The 22,547-nt window shown below is 53.6% G+C and overlaps 8 protein-coding genes across 9 annotated transcripts; 4 read left to right on the forward strand and 4 right to left on the reverse strand.

Annotated features, from left to right (window-relative positions):
• Positions 1-63: 63 nt before the first annotated feature.
• On the reverse strand, positions 64-867 carry LMH87_003770 (uncharacterized protein; the record flags this gene model as incomplete). The annotated part of the gene is made up of 4 exons (XM_056194890.1): positions 64-157; positions 254-356; positions 418-523; positions 682-867. 4 exons carry the CDS (start codon positions 865-867, stop codon positions 64-66), a joined length of 489 nt encoding a protein of 162 aa, XP_056048572.1.
• Positions 868-1,122: 255 nt separating this feature from the next.
• On the reverse strand, positions 1,123-2,259 carry LMH87_003771 (uncharacterized protein; the record flags this gene model as incomplete). Its single annotated transcript, XM_056194891.1, has 1 exon — positions 1,123-2,259. One exon carries the CDS (start codon positions 2,257-2,259, stop codon positions 1,123-1,125), a length of 1,137 nt encoding a protein of 378 aa, XP_056048573.1.
• Positions 2,260-4,081: 1,822 nt separating this feature from the next.
• LMH87_003772 (uncharacterized protein) lies at positions 4,082-5,091 on the forward strand (the record flags this gene model as incomplete). Its single annotated transcript, XM_056194892.1, has 2 exons — positions 4,082-4,440; positions 4,524-5,091. 2 exons carry the CDS (start codon positions 4,082-4,084, stop codon positions 5,089-5,091), a joined length of 927 nt encoding a protein of 308 aa, XP_056048574.1.
• A 2,735-nt stretch (positions 5,092-7,826) lies between these two features.
• LMH87_003773 (uncharacterized protein) lies at positions 7,827-13,532 on the forward strand (the record flags this gene model as incomplete). Of its 2 annotated transcripts, none has more annotated exons than XM_056194894.1 (1): positions 7,827-13,532. In XM_056194894.1, the coding sequence occupies one exon, from the start codon at positions 7,827-7,829 to the stop codon at positions 13,530-13,532; it is 5,706 nt and encodes a 1,901-aa protein (XP_056048575.1). The 2 variants fall into 2 exon arrangements, with proteins under 2 accessions (XP_056048575.1, XP_056048576.1); XM_056194893.1 differs by having other exon boundaries at positions 10,959-13,532.
• Positions 13,533-14,167: 635 nt separating this feature from the next.
• On the forward strand, positions 14,168-15,870 carry LMH87_003774 (uncharacterized protein; the record flags this gene model as incomplete). Its single annotated transcript, XM_056194895.1, has 4 exons — positions 14,168-14,191; positions 14,271-15,572; positions 15,629-15,765; positions 15,861-15,870. The coding sequence occupies 4 exons, from the start codon at positions 14,168-14,170 to the stop codon at positions 15,868-15,870; spliced, it is 1,473 nt and encodes a 490-aa protein (XP_056048577.1).
• Positions 15,871-15,931: 61 nt separating this feature from the next.
• On the reverse strand, positions 15,932-16,972 carry LMH87_003775 (uncharacterized protein; the record flags this gene model as incomplete). Its single annotated transcript, XM_056194896.1, has 1 exon — positions 15,932-16,972. The coding sequence occupies one exon, from the start codon at positions 16,970-16,972 to the stop codon at positions 15,932-15,934; it is 1,041 nt and encodes a 346-aa protein (XP_056048578.1).
• A 971-nt stretch (positions 16,973-17,943) lies between these two features.
• Positions 17,944-20,445, reverse strand: LMH87_003776 (uncharacterized protein; the record flags this gene model as incomplete). Its single annotated transcript, XM_056194897.1, has 5 exons — positions 17,944-19,003; positions 19,055-19,125; positions 19,175-19,532; positions 19,704-19,958; positions 20,015-20,445. 5 exons carry the CDS (start codon positions 20,443-20,445, stop codon positions 17,944-17,946), a joined length of 2,175 nt encoding a protein of 724 aa, XP_056048579.1.
• Positions 20,446-20,781: 336 nt separating this feature from the next.
• Positions 20,782-22,152, forward strand: LMH87_003777 (uncharacterized protein; the record flags this gene model as incomplete). The annotated part of the gene is made up of 2 exons (XM_056194898.1): positions 20,782-21,473; positions 21,546-22,152. 2 exons carry the CDS (start codon positions 20,782-20,784, stop codon positions 22,150-22,152), a joined length of 1,299 nt encoding a protein of 432 aa, XP_056048580.1.
• Between the last annotated feature and the right edge of the window lie 395 nt (positions 22,153-22,547).

Consider the following 22,547-nt stretch of genomic DNA (forward strand, 5'->3'; position numbering starts at 1 on the left):
GTGCGTTTGGCAGTGAAGTTGACTGGTTAAATCTTAATTGCATGTACGGAGCCGTGACGCTCATTACACTTTACTATCCATGACATCGTTGTCGTTCTTAGCCAGGATATCGTTAACGCGCTTGACCTTGTCCGCTGCCGTTTGCGTCTTATCCGTCCTGTTTACCACCGGTGAGCACACGCAGAAAGGGAGGAAAAAAAGGGAAGAAAAAAAGAGAGAGTAGTTGGTGTAGCAACTGAGAAGATGTCCGTACCTTGATCCCACGCGCATGGAGGATTGCACGCGAAAGACGCCCCGACGATGCACAACGGTGTGCGCCTTGCCGATGACGGCCATGACCTGGTCCCAAGCACCTTCTGTTCTCCGCAGTTAGTATCTTCCCTCTTAATGGGAAAGTGTGCGCGCATTTGCCCATACCGACGGTGGTGCCCGCAGAGTGCATCGTGTACTTGAGCCCGCTGGCCTTGAGGACGCGCTGAACGTCGGCGACCTCTTCGGCGACGGAAATGTTTCCTGTGCCGACCTAGCGAAAAGCAGAAACGAAACAACCAAGGTTAGCCTTTTTCCCCCTTCTTCTCTGTGCATACAGGGCCCTTTCAGTCCTTTTTTTCTTGGGCATGGGTTGAGGCGTTGCAAAAAGATGGTCGCAGGCAAAGAAAAGAAAAAGGACGCAAAACATACGGGAATCAGACAAAAGTCGGCATAGCAGGCGGCTGGCGTTTCAATCGATGCGTAGTCCATTGTCGGATGAGCAAATGGGAACGAGAATTGCAAGATGTTGAAAAAGGTCGTCGCGTGAAAGGTCGTGGTTGCATCCGAGGTGGTGACCGTTGGGTGCTTTGAGCTGGTGGCGATGAATTTAGTCATGGTAGTGGGATCCCCACATCACCGACTTACAAGCTTGTACAGCATCACAGAGTGCAAGGGTGAGAAACCATGTAGTTTTCATGATGAAGAGAAATTGGATACTATTCTAATGAGATCTAATTCTAATATGTCCTCAGTGAATTCCGAGAGACATGCCAAGCAACCTGTTGTAACCCCGTACGCCATGCTGAATGTTTCAAACAAGAAAATAAAAAGAGACTGTGTCATGCTGCAGCGTTTACAGACAACGTATTCTTACGCTACAAGGACAATGGCAGTGGCCAACGAGATCAAAAGACCGCCGCCGATACTGCGGTAGCTGACAGGTGCATCGGATGACGTGCCAGGCTGGTCGCTCACGGATGCTCGGCCCGTAATGTCGCTGAGGCCATTGACCTTGTCCACGGCGGCAATGGGATTCTCGACGTTCCAGAAGTCGACGAGCATGAAGTTGGGGCGGGCACCCCATTCCGAGTTGCACTGCTGGACGTGGCGGCCAAAGTTGCCGGCGGCCGCGGTGTTGGGGCTGTTGGTGACGTTGAGGGAGTCGACGTCGGGGGCAAGGATGCCGGCGAACAGCTGCTGGTACTGGAAGTGGTTGACCAGGCTGAGGTAGTTCATGGACAGCGCCGTCGTCGGTGACTTGTTGAGCTTGGCGGTGCCGGGGCGGTCGAGCGTGCAGTTGAAGCCCGTCGGCGCCGTCACCTCGAACGGCGTCTCGAACATGAAGTCAAACTCGGGCAGCAGGTACGGGACGGAGGTGGAGTAGTCAAAGTTGGTGGCAAAGGCGACGAGGCGCGTGCCCTTGTCAATCATGGACTGCAGCGTCGGCCAGTTGCCGGTCGCCGACGTCGTGGCGGGCTTGTAACCCAGCTTATCCAGCCCGGCCGAGGAAAAGGCGGCGCCGAGAGTGGCGGCGGGCGCGTTGTCCGAGTTGACGAGAAGGATCGTGACGACGTCGTTTGTGTTGGCATTCATCCAGTTGCCAATCAGCTGCAGCCAGTCTGCCAGCGGACCGGCATCGAGAAGATCACAGTCGCTGTGGCAGAGGTGGAGGGTGCCGTTCTTGTCGTGCACCTGGGCCTGCAGGAAGCGCACGCCGGCGTCGAGGGCAATGGTGGCGTTTTTGAACTGGTTGCCCGAGACAGAGTTGCCGGTGCTCGCGTCCCGGAGAAAGGCGCTGTCGTGAGCGCCCATGTGTGTAATATTGTTGTACTGGCGTCCGCAGAGCGTCGGCGAGTTGTTGCACGCCTTGCCGGAGCCGGACGAGGTGGCGGGCGTGCTGGTGCTGGGCGACGGCACGACTGCAGATGTGGTGGCTTGCGGCACGGCGCCAACGGCAGCTGCAGCGGCGATGGCGCCAATCAATGCTGTGCGAAGTAATGATGGCATCTTGGCTGCACTTTGGAGTAGGAAAGAAAAGTTGGGGAGAAATTGAGGTTGGAGGGGTGGGCGGAGAATAAAGACGACGAGGAAGGGTTTCCTTTGTCGAGCGCTGACGACAATGTCTCGGACCAGCCACGCAACAAAGTCGAGGTAGAATAGAAAGGCAGTGCACCTCGTGAGCAGGATGAAAGAGAGATGCGAATCGTAAGGGAAGAAAAGACTAGATTCGACAGAATGAAATCTAAAGCACAGACGATAATGAAGAGATGAATGGCAAGAAATAGAAAAATTGAAAAGACGACAAACGAGAAACGAGAAGTAGAGATGAGAATCGAGTGGAGCAGGTCTGCCATCCTTTGTACCGGGTTGCTTTAGTTGTCACTTGTTAGTACATGTGTGCCTGACCTGACCTGGCGTACATGAGTGGCGATGAGGCAGGCTGCAGAAGCCAAAGCCGCTAAAAATAGCCCGTCCACCCGTCGTCCACCAGCGAAACGGGCGTCGCATCAATCAGCATCGCTGCACAGCCTTCCTCGTGGAGCTTCTCGGACGCTGCTGAGACCGGATCCCCAGTGCCCAGCCTTCATCTGTAAACGCGCGTCACGGGGGGGAAAAGGGCAAAAGGGGTCCAGCCAGCACCCGCCCCAGAATTGACAAGCAAATTCAGATGGAATCACCGCTGTTGTGGATAGGCCTCGATTGAGATGGGCAACATCTCTGGGTATCGAAACCCGTGGATGACGTTTCGGATGTGACGTGCGCAATAAAGCGCCGCCGCCAACAGAGGATGTGCCACCGACTAGTTAACCAGCCACCAGTTCTTATACTGGGCCTCAGAGCACATACGAATACAATCGGCCTCTGTTTTTTTTTCTTCGTTTCTTGTCGGCGCACCCATCTACCGTGTTCCGGTTGCATTCCACTCACTTCACTGTCTGCTTACAACGAACCGAATCGCAGAGCTGCTGCCCAGGTCGCTGAGGCTGATATACTGTTGGCGGCGTGTCATTGATGCCGCAGCACCTTTGGGGCTCCTGCGGTTATTGGTCAATGGCCGAGTAAACACCACCACTTGCTTGCGACATCCCGAGTGTATGATCGAGTTTCACAGCGACATGGACACCGCCAAACTTCAACATCAGCGGCACAGCCCCCCCCGGCCTGATTCGCAGACGCTGTAGTGGCACGCCTGAGACTGCCTCTCCGCTGCCTCCAGCCCCTGCCTGCCCTGGCTGCCTCCTTAGTTCCCTCTCTTTAGCTGCTTTACAGAATCTAGCGCTCATCACCATCGTGTATTCTATTCCCGTATGCAGCGCCTGTTGACGGGCGTTCGTGGATCTCCTAGGCCTCGAGATGCTATTTTACTGTTGCACCGGACTTGACGCGCGGCGCCGGACCTCTCGGTACGGGGGGCCCCATCTCGTATTTGCCAAGTCCGGGGCTTATTGTCACTCTAGTCCCCGGGGCCTCCTATCAAGATCGCGCGAGGGTCGGAAGCTATGCTCAGCGGGTTTCATGATTCGCAAGAAGCCAGCGAGTGGCTACCAACTTCTACCCTTTGGGAACGAAAGAACGCCCTCAGGGCTAGAAAAATGGCGAATTGAAGGAGAATGAATAGTAGAGGCGTTACTGCAAGGCTGGCGTCGACAGCCAACAAGTACCTATGCACCGGGTTAGCTTGTAATGGCTGTCGCCAACCCTCTGCTTCAACGGCCAGAGCCAGGGTCCAAACTGACTCACGCCAAAACCTCGACGTGAAGGAAAACCCCCGACGGGTATCAGCAGCCGCAGAATGAATACGCATCCTGCCGCTGCACTATAAACAAAAATGTCCGTCTACAGCCCAGACCAGCTCGAGCGCTACTTTTCTTTCATCTCCCTGGACAACTGGAAGACGCTGCTCGGTAGCAATGTGCGCGGCTTCTTTGACGAGTTGATCAAGTGTCAACTCGCGCGCATCACGTATAACACGCTGTCTCTGCACTATTCGATGGACAAGTCCGGCTCGCTGGATATGGACATGCTGTTTGATAAGATGGTGGTCCGGGACCGTGGCGGCTACTGCTTCGAGCTCAACGTCTTTTTCCTGCAGATGGTTCGCAGCTTGGGCTTTGAGGCCATGGCTGTCGGGTGCCGCATGCGCGACCAGAAGTCGACGAGCGCGGGCCTCGATCGATGGCGAACTACGTAATACACCACTTCATCTTCTAACATGACAGACTGCAGCCTTGCGGTGGAAGCTAGAATGCTAACTAACCTGGGGTCTGCAGGAGCCACATGGCCATCGTTGTCTTCATCAACGGCGAGCGCTTCCTCATAGACATCGGCTGTGGCGTGCAGAGCCCCGTGACGCCGCTGCTGCTGTGGTCCGGGCAGACGGCAACTGGACTTACGGGCCAGGAACTAAAGGTCGAATTCAAGAAACTCGCGCCGATGGCCATGGGCAAGCCCGTTTGGATCTACTCGATGCGGTTTGGCGGCGAGGATGGACTATGGAAAGAAATGTACGCGTTTGCCGACACTGAGTACCTGGCTTCGGACTTTGACGTGCTCAACTACTATACGCTGCACGCGAGCCCCTTTACACGCCTGGTGGTGGTGCAGAGCTTCTTTTTCTCCCGCATCTGCGACGGCGCCTCGGGGACCGTGTCGCTGGTCAATGATCGCGTCACGCAACACATACGCGGCGGCGAGGAAGAGGTGGCAGCGCTGCAGAGCGAGAGAGAGCGTGTCGAGGCGTTCGAGAAGCACTTTGGGATCCAATTGTCGGAGGAGGAGATGCATGCGATGAAGGAATCTGCATATGCATTGCCTGCTGGAACTTCATTGTTGACGTAGACGTCATGCTGAGTGTCAACGCGCTGGCCATTATGCTTGCTCATGCTGACGTGGAAGGCAGAGCGTTGCGGCCGCGAAGGAAGATGACACACTGAATATCCGTGCTACATGCCATTTCACATGCATTCGCCGACCTCGTCTTGCCTGACGTTTCCTTTGTGATGCCACCGAGGAATGGTGCTAGGTGCACAGCATTGTTGGTGCCTGAAAACTTAGCGGGTCGAGGGAGCTGAGATGTCGAGATGCTGTGTGCGCCCTGGCGGCTGCTAGCGCCCGCAGCTTCCTTGGAGCTCGAGATGGCCTTCGAGATTGGTTTCTGCGAGTTGGTGGGACATGAGCAAGTCATAAATACAGCTTGATCGAGGTGATCCCGATCTGGTTCTTAGCTGCAGTGTATCAGTCTTTTGATTCGCGTCAATTCCCACCTGGCCGTTCACTTGTGGATGTCGCGTTTGCGAGCGTTGCGGGCGGGTTTATTGGCCGGTCTGGGTCTAATTAAAACCGGTCCGGGGTGAGGCCACCTTGCATCAGTTTACCGCCAGTCATGGATTTCTGATACACAGGCGGGATGGGATGCGGGAGGCCGTCAATTTACGGGCGAGCAGCATGGTGTGATGGCGAACGAAGAGCGCTTCTTTTCCACTCTCAGTCCTTGCTCGCCGCGTGACACGTCTGACAGGGCGGGAATACGCTGATGAGGCTGATGCGCAGCGAGGTGACGCCAAGTAACGGTCACGTCACAGCGAGTTCGCATGGGCGCTCCGCAGCGTCACCACAGTAGTTCACGATGACACAAAAGCTCTGTGCTCGGTGCCGTGCGCCCGTTCATCAATGGCAAACTGGCATTGGTGCTTGGTACTGCGAAAATCAGAGGCAAGGATCACCAGTGAGCTCGAGAGGCCCAGAAGACAGTTCTCTGCCAACTGCGTCGTGCATGCATGCCTCCTAGATGACGATCGGGACCTTAGCGCGGACCATGTCGGGCTGGTTGATTACTGGTAGATGCAAGAGGGCGGCCCGCAGGGATGAGGCTCCAGCTGGCTTGTTTGGTTTTCCTTGACAATTTTAGTGCCTTGAAGGCTCTCTTTGTTGTTGCAGTTTGAAGAATACGCCACTCGCTGAGAAGACGAGACGATAGTGGACATCAAAGGGGCCCACGATGACTTGTAGGGTTCGGAGTGTTGGATGGATGGAGTACCAGGTACTGTTCAGTGGAAGTGCATGCTGTCATGGGGAAAGGGGAAAAGGAAGATGTCACGACCGTTGCTGTGGTTAGCTAGCTTGTGCTGGGGCCAGCGTTCCATACCTAGCAAGCCGCCTCGACCGGGTGTCTGCCGCGGCGTAGGTACCCCGGTTCCGAGTATGTAATCTGCTGCATAGAAATGGTCATAGATACAGTCGGTTCGGGAGACGGATATGCTCAATTTATTCCTGCCCTGAACCAGGAGAAGGAGAGTGTTGATGTGCATCAAGGTAAAGTCTGGAGATGGCAAGATGCCAGATAAACAAAGTGACTTGTCTCGCGCACCCGCTTGGCTGAGACCAGCTTGTACCGACCGATTGGCTAACCAGCAGAGCTCACAGTGTCCACTGCCCACCCGGCAGTCGTCCAGTAAACAAGGCCTAATTGACTGCTGGCGGGCCTGAAAATGGGGCAGCTCCCCCTCTGAAAGGAACCTGAAGGGGAGGGGGGGCGCACTTGGGCTACTTGGGGCAACCGAAAATGGCCCTAGAGGAAGAGAAAAAAATAAAAAGTGGACTCGCCTTGCGCCAAAAAGAGCACTGGGCGAAACAAGCAAACGGGCTGGCCACTGCGTGAGCAAGAAGTATAAAAATACATCTTGTCATATAGAGGCCCGGGCTGCCCCTCTGCCCGACTTCTTCTGTTCGTTCCCCCCGAGAGAGACGGACGGACGGACGGACGGCCACAGCCACGCAGCCTGTCTATTACCAGCGCTAGCAACTAATTTAGCAGACCACACTGCTGCGCCGTACTGCACTGCATTACCTAGTATTGCTGCTGCACCACACCCACCATCCACTACCTTACCTTATTATTACTGCCGGTCGCCACACCTTTTTTTCCTTTTGCTTGCCAGCTGCCAGCTGCCAGTGCCAGCTGCCAGCTGTCGGGTCGACCAACCCGCAAACGCAGCTTCCTCTTCACGCGACTCCGTCGTCATTGGCGCGCCGCCCACTTCGCCTTTGCCTCCATCGCCAAACTGCAACACGTCTCGTTGCGCCACGCACGCGGCGAACGCCCAATCCATCATCATTGCCCATTTCTCGACTCGCAATTCTTAATTCTGGCGCAATCTTTTCCCTCTCGCAACATCCAAGTGCACACAGCGCTGATTCTCACAACCCACCATCGCCATCAACACTTTTCCCAGCCGCCTCAATGCCTCGTCTTTAAGCAGCCTCTCAAAACAAATCTCTGTATAATATTCCGTGAGTCACTATCCCACTTGCACCAATTCACACCTGTTAGTGAAAGCGCAGCTGCTCTTGCACCCCCGCTGCATATCTGGCTTATAACGGTCATGTCGCTCGTGTCACGCGTGCTGCTCACGACACTGCGGCACTGTGACACTGGCCGGTTGCCGCTTCCTGCCCAACGTCACTCCAACCAACGCCCTCGCCACTCCCACTGACTTTCTGCTGTCTCATAGTCATTGCTGCGCCATGTCATAATTCCGTGCATCACTATCAACCGCCGCACACACAAATAGACAATGGCGTCCAGATTAGATCGCCTCGTCACCATCCTGGAGACAGGCAGTACCAGGCTAATTCGCGATACTGCCGTCAACCAGCTGGCGGACTGGCAAAAACAGCACCCCGATGAACTGTTTAATCTACTCTCCCGCGTTGTCCCCTACCTGCACCACAAGGACTGGGAAACCAGATCCACTGCCGCAAAGGCAATTGGCAAAATTGTAGAGAATGCGCCCCTCTACGACCCTAATGAAGACGATGGCGACAATGTCGCACACAATCCCAAAAAGGAAGAACCCACTTCCACCGAAAATGGTCATGTGAAAAAGGAACAAGACGACGACAACACCGCAGGCATCGCCAACATCGACCTCAAATCCGACGACCTCTTCAGCCTCGACGCCATCAATGTCGACTCCATTCTCAAGTACGGTCGTGAACTGTTGCGCGGTGGTGGCCTCGAATACAACCTGGCCGCGCTGGATCCCGCCGATCGTCTGGCGCATCAGAGAAAGACGCTTCCTGGCCGCCTCGGCTTGCTTGGCCGCAAGGTCGAAGATGAAGAACTCGCTCCTCCGGAACCTGTGGGCGTGCCCCCGACACCAATCGAGGGCCCCAGCAATGGTGGCCTTCCCAGGAGCGACAGTATCACCCAGAGCCAGGCCGAGGACTCTCAGCTTAGCTCCAGACAGCTGAATGTTCTCAAACGCAAGCGGAAGAGGGAGGCCATGCGGGCTTCTCAGGGAAAGAGTGGCTTCGGCGACCTCTCTCTGCGACGTTCTACGACAGCCGGCTCCGAGGCTATGGCTGACGACACAACCATGGCTGATGCGGATTCGAAAAAGAACGGCAAGATGAATGAATACTTCAACCTTGATCGTCCCGCTGAAACCGACGAGGAAACAAAGGTCGTCAGCGAATTCAAGGGTCCGATCCTCCCCATTAAATCAGAAATTGAAACCGACGACGACATGGAAGGTGCCGAATGGCCCTACGACCGCCTATGTGACTTCCTTAAAGTCGACATTTTTGACCCCTCCTGGGAGACGCGTCACGGAGCTGCCATGGCTCTGCGAGAGGTGATACGCGTTCACGGCGGCGGCGCTGGCAGGGGTCCTGCTAAATCTAGAGCCGAAAATGATGCCGCCAACAAGAAATGGCTTGACGATTTGGCCTGCCGCCTTTGCTTCGTCCTGATGCTCGACCGTTTTACAGACTACAGCTCCGACACATCTGTCGCGCCCATCCGTGAAACCATTGGTCAGACCCTTGGTTCTGTTCTCAAGCATGTCCCTGCTGAATCTGTCTACGACACGTATCGCATCCTGCATCGCATGGTACTTCAGGCAGGCCTCAGGATGGAGCGACCCGTCTGGGCTGTTTGCCACGGTGGCATGGTCGGTCTTCGATACGTCGTCGCAGTGAGGAAGGACATGCTGCTGCAGCACAACGATATGATTGATGGCGTTATTGCCGCCGTCATGAAGGGGCTTGGCGACAGTGACGATGATGTCCGCTCTGTTAGTGCTGCGACTTTAATACCCATGGCAAAGGAATTCGTCATGATGCGCCCCGCTGCGCTCGATGGCCTCACAAATATTGTCTGGGAGAGTCTCTCGAACCTGGGCGACGATCTCAGCGCCAGTACCGGACGCATCATGGACCTTTTGGCAACGCTTTGCGGCTTCCCAGAGGTCTTAGAAGCAATGAAGGCCTCCGCCGACAAGGACGAGGAGCGCTCATTCACTTTGCTTGTCCCTCGTCTCTACCCATTCCTACGTCACACCATCAGCTCAGTTCGCCTTGCTGTTCTCAAGGCTCTATTGACATTTGCCAACCTCGCCGATGAATCTTGTCAAGGCTGGCTGAATGGCAAGATTTTACGACTCATCTTTCAGAATATCCTCGTGGAGCGGGATAGAGAAACTCTTAATATGTCACTGGAGCTCTGGACCGCCCTCGTACAAAATTTGGCAAAGAATCCCGATGCTTTAGCTGACGAATTCGCTCCCAACATTGATGCCCTCATGGAGCTGACGTTGCACCCAATTGGTGTCTCTCGATACCCCATTCCTATGAATGCCACGCTTTTTCAGAAGCCCTCCGGCGGCACCTACTCTATGCCTGCCACAGCCCAGAACGCAGCTGGCAGGCTACCGTCGCCAGAAGTGAGCGACCGTGCCCCCAAGCGCCGTCGAAAGTCAGCCAAGGCAGAGGAGTCGGCACCGGTCAACGTTGGCCACGACGTCGACGGCCACATGATGACTGGTGATGTTGATCTTGTTGGTATGGATGTTCTCATCCGGTCAAGAACTTCGGCAGCCAAGGCTATGGGCCTGATCATGTCCCACGTGCCATCTGCCAAGCTGGACGACTTTGATGCCATTCTCGTACCCGGTCTTTCATCCGCTTTTGCATCCACTCAGGTCACAGCATGTCTTGTGATTGATGAGTACTGCAAGGCGTGCAAGGCTGAGGAACATATGAAGACTCGATATGCCGACCATCTTCAGCGCATTCTTGAAAGTGACAGGCCGACCTTCTACCGCGATCTCGTCATTTACATGCAGCGCGTTCGTTCCCAATGCCAGCAACTTCTACACATGTTCAGAGATCATGGCAAAGTGTCCCCAGGAAAGCTCCCCGTCCTGCCCGTCGTTGTACAGGGTGAAGCGGAAGCAGGCCCTAGTGCTTTCTCTCTCCCGACGGCAGACAAATGCGTCGCCGAAGATTATGACAGACTGAAGAAGATCATGCCACCTGGCCAGCGTCTTATTGCGAACCAGCAGCTTGCCGACTCGCGCGACGTTGCGCAAACCGCTATTCAAGAAGCTAAGACGCTGAAGGACGGCCGCGATACCCGAATCAAGGCGGCTGCGGCGTGCGCACTGGTTGCAATGAAACAGCTGCCGAAGAAGCCCAGTCCGCTCATCAAGGGCATCATGGATTCTGTCAAGACAGAAGAGAATCAAATACTGCAATCTCGCGCTTCCGACACCATTGCCCGACTCGTTCAGCTCTTCGCTGAGAAGGGTCGACGGGGCCCTGCCGACAAGGTCGTCGCTAACCTTGTTAAGTTCTCCTGTGTTGAAGTGGCCGAGACTCCAGAGTTCCCCGTTCACGCAGAAAAGAAGGACTTTATTCTGTCGATGCAAAAGGAAGAAGACAGGGTTGATCATGCCGACGCCGCCAAATGGGCAAGAGAGGCCAAGGCTGCTCGTGTCACAAGGAGGGGTGCAAAGGAGGCGCTGGAAATCCTAGCCCGCATCTACGGCGCCGCTATCTTCGAGACTGTTCCTAGCCTACGCAACTACATGGAACAACCTCTCGTCAAGGCATTTTCCGGTGAACTCCCGGACGCCGCCAAGGACCCCGAAGATACTTTTGGCCAGGAGATTGTCGATGCCCTATCAGTGATCCGCACCATGGCGCCAACTCTCCACAAGGACCTCCACGCCTTTATTCTGGAGATGATGCCGCTTGTCATCAAAGCGCTACACTCGGAGCTTTCTGTTTTCCGCTACATGGCAGCTAAGTGCATGGCTACCATCTGCAGTGTTATGACGGTGGAAGGCATGACATCGCTAGTCGAAAAAGTTCTTCCTTCAATCAACAACCCACTTGATCTGCACTTCCGACAAGGCGCCATTGAAGCAATCTACCACCTCATTGCTGTCATGGGTGATTCTATTCTGCCTTACGTCATCTTCCTCATTGTACCTGTCCTTGGCCGAATGAGTGACTCGGATAATGAGATTCGCCTCCTCGCGACTACTTCCTTTGCTACTCTTGTCAAGCTGGTCCCGCTCGAGGCTGGCATTCCTGACCCGCCTGGTCTGTCCCAAGAACTCCTCAAGGGGCGTGACCGTGAGCGCACCTTCATCGCTCAGCTTTTGGATCCAAAGAAGGTTGAGCCCTTCGCTATCCCTGTTGCCATCAAGGCTGAGCTTCGATCTTACCAGCAAGAGGGTGTCAATTGGCTTCACTTTCTTAATAAATATCATCTTCATGGCATTCTGTGCGATGACATGGGTCTGGGCAAGACATTGCAGACACTTTGCATTGTTGCTAGCGATCACCACCAGCGTCAGGAAGAGTTTGCAAAGACCCAGGCTCCAGACGTTCGTCGTCTGCCGTCCCTCATTGTCTGTCCGCCCACGCTGTCTGGCCACTGGCAGCAGGAGATCAAGACATATGCACCGTTCCTTAGTGTAACAGCATATGTTGGCCCCCCGGCCGAACGCAAGCTGCTGAAAAGCAAACTTGGAGATACAGATATCGTCATCACCTCTTACGATGTTTGCCGTAACGACTCCGAGGTGTTGGAGAAACATAGCTGGAATTATGTCGTTCTTGACGAAGGTCATTTGATCAAGAACCCCAAGGCTAAGATTAGCCAGGCCGTCAAGAGACTTCCCAGCAACCACCGACTTATTCTTACCGGAACACCGATTCAGAACAACGTTTTAGAACTCTGGTCGCTCTTTGACTTCTTGATGCCCGGCTTCCTCGGTACAGAAAGGGTCTTTCTGGATCGATTTGCTAAGCCAATCGCGGCCAGTCGTTTCAGCAAGGCGTCTTCGAAAGAGCAGGAAGCTGGTGCGCTAGCCATCGAGGCCTTGCACAAGCAAGTGCTTCCCTTCCTTCTACGTCGTCTGAAGGAGGAAGTTTTGAACGACCTGCCGCCCAAGATTCTGCAAAATTACTATTGCGATCCCAGCGACCTGCAGAGGAAGCTGTTTGATGATTTCAACAAGAAGCAAGGCAAGAAGCTGCAAGCAGAGGCTGGCCGAGAAGATAAGGAATCAAAGCAGCACATTTTCCAGGCCCTGCAGTACATGCGTAAGCTTTGCAATTCGCCTGCCATGGTAATGAAGCCAGGCGTTCCGATGTTTGACGAGACGCAAAAGATTCTCTCTAAGCAGGGTACATCAATTGACGACGTTACGCACGCACCCAAGCTTGGCGCACTTCGCGACCTGCTAGTTGATTGTGGCATTGGTGGCGATGATGCAGACAGTAACGACCCTCTGTATCAGCCAATCAAGCCTCATCGCGCTCTTATCTTCTGTCAGATGAAGGAGATGCTCGACATGGTACAAAACAAGGTTCTTAAGGAGCTTCTGCCCACTGTGTCGCATCTACGCCTGGATGGCTCAATCGAGGCCAGCAAACGACAGGACATTGTCAACAAATTTAACAGTGATCCTTCCTACGACGTCCTGCTCCTGACGACCAGTGTCGGTGGTCTCGGTCTCAACTTGACTGGTGCTGACACTGTCATCTTTGTCGAGCACGACTGGAACCCGCAGAAGGATCTACAGGCGATGGATCGCGCCCACAGAATTGGTCAGAAAAAGGTCGTCAATGTTTACCGCCTTATCACTAGAGGCACGCTGGAAGAAAAGATTCTGAACCTGCAGCGGTTCAAGATTGACGTGGCGTCAACAGTCGTCAACCAACAAAATGCAGGTCTAGGAACCATGGACACGGACCAGATCCTAGACCTATTCAACGTGGGCGATACAGGACCAAGCCTGATATCAGACAAGCCCCAGAATAACTTGGAGGGCAGAGAGGAAGATATGGTGGATATTGAGACAGGTGATGTACTACGGCAGCCAGGCAAGAAGGCCTGGCTGGACGACCTTGAGGACCTCTGGGACGACAAACAATACGAAGAGAGCTTTGACCTGGACGGATTTATGAAGACAATGTCATGATCAAGACCATGGATGACGCGCTCTTCGTTCTGTAAGCATAAATCTGCTTCTCATCTGGATACGAAGGATTATCATAACTTTTCTTCAACGGTAGCTTTTTCTTTGGGGCTATTGAGCTAGTTATTATGGCAGCTTGGGTGGCATTTGGCGCTCGGTCTGCATTTTACTGAATTCGTTGTTTATGTACAGTAGATCATCAGCGACTGCGTGGAACAATACCATTTGTCGAGGCTCGTATGAGCCTTTCTTTCTTGAAATTCTTGTCTGTTGATGGTGCGTGATGTGAGCGTCTATATCGGCTGGGCAATCTTAGGAATGGATTTCGTAAAGTTGGCTAATGGAGTCGATCCAGCACAAGTCAACTAATATTAAAGTATAACTCAATTTTCCAACATTGTTAGTCATTTTTGTACGATGTGCTCGATATGCTGTACAGTGTAGATGAAGAACCATAGGTAGGTAGGTAGTGACGATGGCTTTCAAACTACCCCACTACGGTACGCTAGAACCTTCATGAAATTGGAGGGGCAAACAGAAGCTACCAGCTAACTTAGCTGCCCGCATCCGTGCTTGCTCATAAGCGCTCGACAATCGACTTGAAGAACAAAAGCAAGAAAACATCACAGTCGCCCATCATGCCGGTCGACTACAGTAAATGGGTACGTTTGAACGACCGTGCTTTGGGTTGTCGCGCGACCCCCGCATAAGCTCTGCTAACCAAGCAATCACACACGACAGGACGCCTTGGAGCTCAGTGACGACTCTGACGTGGAAGTCCACCCCAACGTCGACAAGAAATCGTTTATCCGAGCGAAGCAGACACAGATTCACCAGGAACGTCAACAGCGAAAGCACCGAATGGAGGCACTCAAGTACGAAGTCGCGCTGCACCAGGCACTGCTCAAGCGCATCTCCGCGCTGGTGGCGGCGCTCCGATCGCGCGCCTCCGAGGCGGCAGCGACGGAGAACCCTGGCCAACTGGCCTTCCAGGCCGTCATGGAGTCGGCGGGCGACCAAAAAGACGACGACCTGCCTCCCGTGCCCGAAGGTCTCCGCGTGGACCCCAACCAGCCCAAGACGTACTCGGCCATGATGGCGGGCCTGCTCGACCAGGTCAACAAGGCCATGGAGGCCAAGCAGCCCGACGACCGCTACACGGCGATGCTGGAGGAGATTGGAGTCCACGAGACGCAGGTCCGGACGCTGATCAAGGAGAGCAGCGATGAGCTGGCCAAGCTGGAAAAGGAAGAGGGAAAGAAGATTACAAGCGAGGGCATCCACACTGGCTTTGACAGCTCCTTCGTGAGCAAAGCGACCGGCACGGGTGGTGACACGACACAGGTGGAGCTGTTGAACCCTAGCCATAAGCCTGGCGAGTCATCGTCGTCGGCATCAAAAGAAGGTTCTTCCAGCAAGGACAGCAAGGACGACGACGACATGGAGGCCTCACCCGCCGCCCGCAACTTTGCCGACATTCGGCCCAACGACTACTCAGCCAGCCTGGACCACCTCGTCAAGCACCCGCAGATTCTGACCGAGAAGGAAACTGACGGCCTCTTGGTGCTGGCGTTTGACGCCGCGCTCGAGAGCAAGGACGAGCGCTCCAAGCAGTGCGTGCACCAGGCGCTGCTGCTACAGTACTGCCGCTCGCTCGGCCGCGACGGTGTGGGCCTCTTCTTCAAGCGCATCACGGCGAGCGGCGGCAATAACGCCAAGGAGGTCTTTTACAAGGACGTGCACGACACGTACCTGAGGATCCGCACGCGCGCCCGCGAGATTGTCGCCGAGCGCGCCAAGGAGCCCGCCGAGGGCGTCGAGCAGATCCAGCTGCACGCCGTCGAGCCCGGCACCGTCATCTCCATCAGCGTGCCGGCCGCGGACAGCGAGGACCCCGAGGTGCAGGAGGCGAGGGAGATTTACGAGCATTTCAGCGAGGAGATGCGGACAGCGCTGGAGACGGGCGAGCTGGACAAGGTGAATGAGGTGTTGGGCAATATGTCCGTGGAAGAGGCAGAAGAATATGTCAATCTGTTTGGCGAGGTACGTTTTGACAAGGATCTTACTTGAGTACTTGCTAACAATGTTTTGATAACTAGGCCAATATTCTGAGTCTGGAAGAGCAGATCATAGACGGCACTACCGACGAGGGTAAGCAGCAAATCAAGGACCTAGAGGCCAAGGCTGCGGCCGAGAGAGCAGCGGAAGCAGATGAGGGGCCAACTGGTGACCCAGAGTAAGCTAGTTTCTGATTCGAAGCATTAAATTGTAAATATACATTAGTCGATGAAATGCTGATTGACACTGCTATGTGTTTTCCCCCTTGCCAAGCTGTAGTTAGTCGGGAACATCTTTGCTTGATGTACTCATTTTTTTTTTTTGAATATGAGGCTTCTCTTCTTCTACGCTTGAACCTTTTCGCCGTGACGCGCAAAAATGTCTTCTTCCCACTCCGTCAACAGGCCCATAATCTCAACCGAGTTGTCCCAGCTCGGCGAGGGTCGCGCAGCCTCCTTGATGCCCGAGTTGACGTACTCCTCGACCTTTTTGATCTGGTGGCCAAACGCGTCCATCTTGCTCGAGACGGTGATTGTGTCCACCGCGCCGCCCTTGTACGTCTTGATCGTGAAGACGTTGTCCCCGGCCAGCGGCAGCCACGGGTTCGTGACAAACGTCAGCGACGCCTTGTCGCCCTGCACCGTAAACGCAAAGTCGTTGCCAAACGAGTCGGACGACTGGATCGTGGCCAGCACGCCCTCTTCCTCGAAACGCACCGTGAGCGCCGCGTCGCGCGCGTACGTGACGCCGTCGTCGCTCGTCACCAGCGTGCCGTGGCCCAGCACGGAGCGTCTCCCGTTCCAGACGCGGGAGTCCCCGCCGTACGCCGTCTCGAGGACGAGGTGCAGCAGCGACACCGGGTAGCAGCCGAGGTTGTAGATTGTGCCGCGCCCGCGCGGGTTGGCTTTGGCGGCGATGCTGGCGGCGTAGTAGCCCGAGACGCCGCGGATGCGGCCGAGGCGGCCGTCGGCGATGACGGCGGCCAGTGTCTCCATGACGGGGTGGGTGAGGTACATGAGCCCCTCGAGGAGGAAGACGTCGCCGGCGGCGCGGACGGCGGCCGTCATGGCGTGCGCGTCGGCCATGGTCGTGGCGAGCGACTTTTCCGACAGGATGGCCTTTTTGCCGGCCTGCGTCGCGAGCAGCACAGCCTCGGCGTGCTTGTGGCTGGGAAGCCCGACGTAGATGACGTCGACGGCCGGGTCGGCGAGCAGCGCGTCGAGCGAGGCGTAGCGCGAGGCGATGCCGTACCGGTCGGCAAAGGCGGAGAGGCGCTGCTCGTCGCGGCCAAAGACGGCCTGGATGTGGGAGCTGTTGCTGGCGACAATGGCCTTGGCCACGACGTCGCTGATGAAGCTGGTGCCCAGAATGCCCCAGCGCAGCATGATGAATATTTGATGTAAGCAGGAAAAGAAAAAAGGAAAGAAAGAAACGCAGCTGTTGCCAGAAAGAGGGGTCTTGGAAAAAGGGTGATGGGCGTTTGTCGTGTGTCTCTTCGGGATCAACCGTCCATTAGTTAGGCACAAAAATAAACCGCCGACCGGAAAACCCACTTGCTCGTCGGTGGCACGACGGCGTTGTTTTCGGGGCTTACTAGACCCTTTAAGAATTAGTCCAAATCACTTTTAAACTCTTTCAAAGAGCCCGTCTGCACTACCGGGTTTGTTAGTGGTGGAAATGAATTTTGGCCGTCGTCGTGTAGTACGGAGTTCGGCTGCGAATCTCACGATCTCGCGAGTTACCCCTCTTTGACAATAGGTGCTACAATTTTGGCTTTAGAAACCGTTTAATTTAGAGATGACATTGTAAAAAGGAACGACAAGTCTCCACGGCATTCTTTGACCAACTTCAATCTGTCTGAACTTGCAGAATCTATTTGATGGCAATTGCTTTCGGGAGTCAGGGCCTTGTCCTACCCCTTGTTACCCCGCCATCGACACAATGACATCAGTGGCCAATTCAGGGTGACACAGGAAATTAAATGCAAATGGCAAATATATTGCTTCAAGGTCATCAAGAATTCGGAACAGCAACGGGGATCTCATCAGCGGCCTGTTTTGAGAGGATGTTCACGTGCCGCTGCCAGCGTCTGTTCCCGTGTCTCATTAACCCGGCCTTTCCAAAGCACACCGCGCTGGAAGAAAGACAAAATGGTTTCAAAAGGAAAAAAAGGTCTCAAACTGAGCCATACCAGATTATTAGGTAGTTACTTTGCCAACTGAGTTTTATGTACAACATTTTCAAGATTATTCGTACTGTCAATAGGTTTCCCCAACCATGCATAGCTACCTGTGTGTCGTTGAGAACCCTACTTTTCTGTTGTAATCGAGTCACACGTTCTGTAAAGCCGTGCTACTTAAATGTGTTCCTGAGCATCTTCAAACGAGGAACAGTCTGACTCCGTATCCTTCTCGGAGAGGGCTTGAGAGAGCCCAGCTTCCATTTGCCGCATCAAGTCACCTTGTGCTGCTGCATCCATCTTCAGAACGGACAGCAATTCTTCGAATGCGTCATCTAGCTGTTCGGAATTATCTTTCCTCATCTCAAGAAGTGAATAATAGTGATCTTGTAGATACAAGTCATCTGTTCTCGCGCGGAGGTGCTCAGCTGCTGTGAGAAGCTGCATAGTTTTTATATCCGCATATTGCGCAACAATATCTAGCAAATGGGGCCCGTGAAGACGAGGACACTGCTGATAGTCCGACCATCTCTCAAGTAGGAGCTTCAAGACTGCATGATTATTGTATTGTATGGCGGCTGTGAGAGCAGTCTGCATACTTTTGGATTCGGCGTTGATGTTTGCGCCGTACTCGAGAAGAAGCATCGCGTGAGCAGCACTGCTGCCTCGGGCAACATGCAAAAGAGGCGTTACCCCATCAACTCCGGTAGCTTCAATATTGGCGCCAAAGTCCAAAAGCGTTTTCATAACCATGGGGTCGGGTGCATTTCGAGCTGCGCAATTGAGGGGAGTACCGAACTTCGTGCCTGGTGGTAGCTTGGGATCCGGAAATGCTCCAGCCTCGAGGAGAAGTCGAACGCAGATTGCTTTATTTTGGTTTGCTGCCAAGGTCAAGGGAGTGTTGAGCTTGCTATCCATATTATTCGGGTCAGCCCGCCAGCTCAGGAGCGTAATGACGGCTCGCTCGTCGCCTCTAGCCGCCGCCCACTGAAGCGGTGTCCGGCCTGTTGCATCCGGAAAATCAACATCGCAAGGTCGTTTTAGTATGCTGATCTCAAGGTCTTCAGATAACAATCCGAGAACAATTTTATGAAGGTCGGTGAAGTTCTGGCGCTCAATGTAATCGCTACCTTCTGCAATGATTCGAAGTATCTCGGAGGCCTCTTGCGTCAAGCTGCCTCTGAGTATAATGTCGCCGGCTTTGTCGCTAGGAGAATCATCACTTTTAGCAATCGGTCTATTTCTGACATTAGTTTGCGCATACGTGTGCTACTTCCGCGCATTATACCTATAAGTTGGATCCGCGCCAGCCACCATGAGAAATTTGCAGGTTTCATATTGTTGTCCGTAGAGGGCCCACTGAGACGTCTGTCAGCGTGCGACGAAAATGAGAAGATGCCAGACTTACTCTTAGCAATGAATATCCCCTTGTCGTACTAACGTCACGGGGAGATGCCAGACCATTCTGAAAAAGGCTTTTAAGGCCTTCGATATTGCCGTTGAGGGCGAAGCTAACGCACTGCGAAGCATCTGAGACCTGTCGAAGAGTACTGAGTTGAAGAGAAGGGCCAGTATTTGCGTCATATGCAAGATGGAACCGGACAATCTGTGACCAGCAGAAGCCGAGAGGAAACCAGAATTCGATGTTGGCTGTAGGTATCTGTTTTCGTGCGCATTGATCTGAGTCACACTTGTTGCTCAACAAAGGCAGGCCACTGTATCCGATGAATACCTGGCCCAGCATACGATCCGTGAATGATGGAGATCTGGCACTTCGTTCAGCATGGCAGGCACAAGAGCAACCTGCTTGACATGTCGCATGAGCTTGTCGGAGCCGCACTCTAACTGAAGTAGAACTCCTGCGAATACGTGTTGCGGAGGCAGGGCTGACTGCCCTGGCAGTGTTTCGTCTTGCAGGTGGCACTGATGCGCTGTACAAAGGGCCAATTTGCTCAATCTGAGAAGCATGCATCGCTGTCGATTGAGCACGGATAAGGGCTTCAACTCTCTCAAGGCGCTCGTCAACTTGTGAATATCTTTGGCTGAGAGACTGTGTGACGGTCTTGTTGTGCTCATGCAAGAGAGCCTCGATGAAGCCGGCCGGCACGACTGGTTCTTCTCGCTCAGCGACAGCTCCTGATACCTTGAGGCTCAACTCTTCGATCTGCAGCCGTACATGCATCATATCATGCCTGGCCAAAAAGAATTAGCGGAAAATCTAACACGACTTGAAGACATTGTCACATACGAATTTGAAGCCCCGAGAATAACATTTAAGCTCGACTTGACCTGTTTGATGATTTCTTGCAGAGCCGCGATCCGGCCTTGCTCTCGTCGCCAGAGGAGTACGCGTGGAATTGCGTCTCGTTTCCTCAGACGCGAGCCTGCAGCAATTTTATCCAAAACAGCTTTAATGTCCAGCAAAGTCATCTCACCACGGGCCAGAACAGCAGGCAAAGTCGACTTTCCATGACTATCCCAGCGTGACACACGTCTTTCGTCGACAGCTAACCGAACCTGATTCAGAACAACGGTAAAGTCTTGGATTTCATTATTTAGCGCATGCACCCGACCAGGCAATGAGTCCAAGTCTTCGTGGAGGCTGGCAAGCACTTTGGCCACCTGCACCGCAACGGTAGTGACGGCAACAATACTCGCTGTCAAGGATAGAGGATCCATAACGGATACCCAGCATAACACAGCACCGAAAGCTTCGCAAAATATTGGAGAAAATATCTCGCGCCACCTAACGGGGGCAATCATTAGCTGATTTTTTTTGGTTGTTTTGCAGCTATGGATCATGTGATGCTGCATATGCATGTAATATCAGGGGTTGCAGCGCTTACAAACGTGTGGACGAAAAATCCTATTATCATGTCCAATGACGTGGTAGCAGCTGAAGCGCCAGGACCTGCAGGGCGCGAAATAAATTACGTTAAGTAAAAATACTTCCTTCGCTCATCTTCAACCATTTGGCTCGAGCTACTTCATCAAAAAGCTATTTCCGTTCGAACAATGGCCACTGCCGATCCTGATACTGTCGCCGCGTTTGGGGCGGAGATGCGGCAAAAGCATTTTGCGTTCGCTGAGGGGTACCAACCCCTCAACCACGGCTCTTTTGGAACGTTCCCTAAGTCGGTTCTCGAGTACCAGCGACAACTGCAATTCGAAAGTGAAGCCAAACCGGACACCTGGATTCGGTATACCTACCTTGATCTGCTGAGAGCAAGCCGTTCTGCGATTGCCCCTCTACTCGGCGCAGAAGCGGGCGAAGTTGTTCTAGTTCCAAACGCCACCACTGGCGTGAATACCATCCTGCGAAATCTTATCTTCCAGGAGGGCGATGTAGTTCTGACCTTCAACACCATTTATGGAGCATGCAACAAGACAATCGAATCGCTCTCTGAATTTTGTCCTGTCTCATCGCGTCAAATCGACATCACCTACCCGTTAACAGATGACGATATTGTGGCCGAATTTCACTCTGCACTTCAGCATGTCAAAGCGAGTGGGAAAGCCCCCAAACTTGCCATGTTCGACGCCGTTCTCACGTTTCCCGGAGCAAGGTTCCCGTGGGAGAGACTTGTCGCGGTTTGCAGAGAACAAGGCGTCTTGAGCTTCATGGATGCTGCGCACGGGATTGGGCATGTTGAGCTTTCACATCTCGGCAGTGTAGGCCCTGATTTTATGATCAGCAACTGCTACAAGTGCGTTCAACTACACAAATAGAGATCTTGGGCAGTTGTGCTTGGAGCTAACATTTGTATTCCTCACTCTAGGTGGCTCATGGTTCCTCGCGGCTGTGCCGTATTGTATGTGCCATTTCGCAACCAGCATCTAATATCCTCTACCGTGCCAACCTCGTGGGGCTACCTCCCTAAGGCAGAGCGCACAGCCATGTCTGCTCGAGATTACTTCAATAAGCTTTTCGAAAAAGTATCAACAATTGACAATACGCCATACTGTTGTATCCCAAAGGCTCTAGAGTTCCGGTCCAAGGTCTGTGGCGGAGAGGCAAAGATACGTGACTACTGCTTCGGTCTTGCGCGGCAGGGTGCAGCACGTATGGCAACAATTCTCGGCACTGAAGCTTTGGAAGACGACTCGCGCTGTTGCTTCGCCACCGTCCGATTGCCACTGACACTGGCGGAGCTTGGGGCCGACGGTGACGGTCCAGCAGTGGCGAAGTGGATGCAAGAACTGACCCCGTCAGAATATGAAACATATATTCCTATTAAGTTCTACGCCGGTGAATTCTGGTGCAGAATCTCGGCACAAATATATCTAGAGATTGGCGATTTTGAGTGGGCGGCGGCGACGGTGATGAAGATTTGTGACCGCGCAAAGTCACGGGAGTGGAAAGGTCAATTGCCTGCAGTGAGATGATGCAAAACCAATGCGCAACCATGTACATAGTTGAAGCAAATGGAATTGACATGAATCTAGAATAAGTAACATCTATTAAAGCGTTTTCAACCCCGTCGACCCTCCCACCGACTTCCGAGGCAGGTTTTATCCACGGGGCCACTGCATCTTGGCCACTCTGTGGGTAAGCACAGGCACCAAAGTAAATCCAGCAGCAGATAACTCATTCCAAAGCCGAGGAATTTATAAAACGGCAAACGTATATTGTAGTGTTGCTCTGAACTAATGAATATGTGGTGTGGCAAGCAGCCACTGGGCCAGAACACAACGTGCCAAGTGTGGCAGACGCTTTGCACATTTGACTTAGAAAGATCATAGTCGCTATTTTTCCAATATAGAACTTTGCATAAGACTGC

The sequence above is a fragment of the Akanthomyces muscarius genome, chromosome 2 (assembly GCF_028009165.1).
Source record: "Akanthomyces muscarius strain Ve6 chromosome 2, whole genome shotgun sequence".
NCBI lineage: Eukaryota > Fungi > Ascomycota > Sordariomycetes > Hypocreales > Cordycipitaceae > Akanthomyces > Akanthomyces muscarius.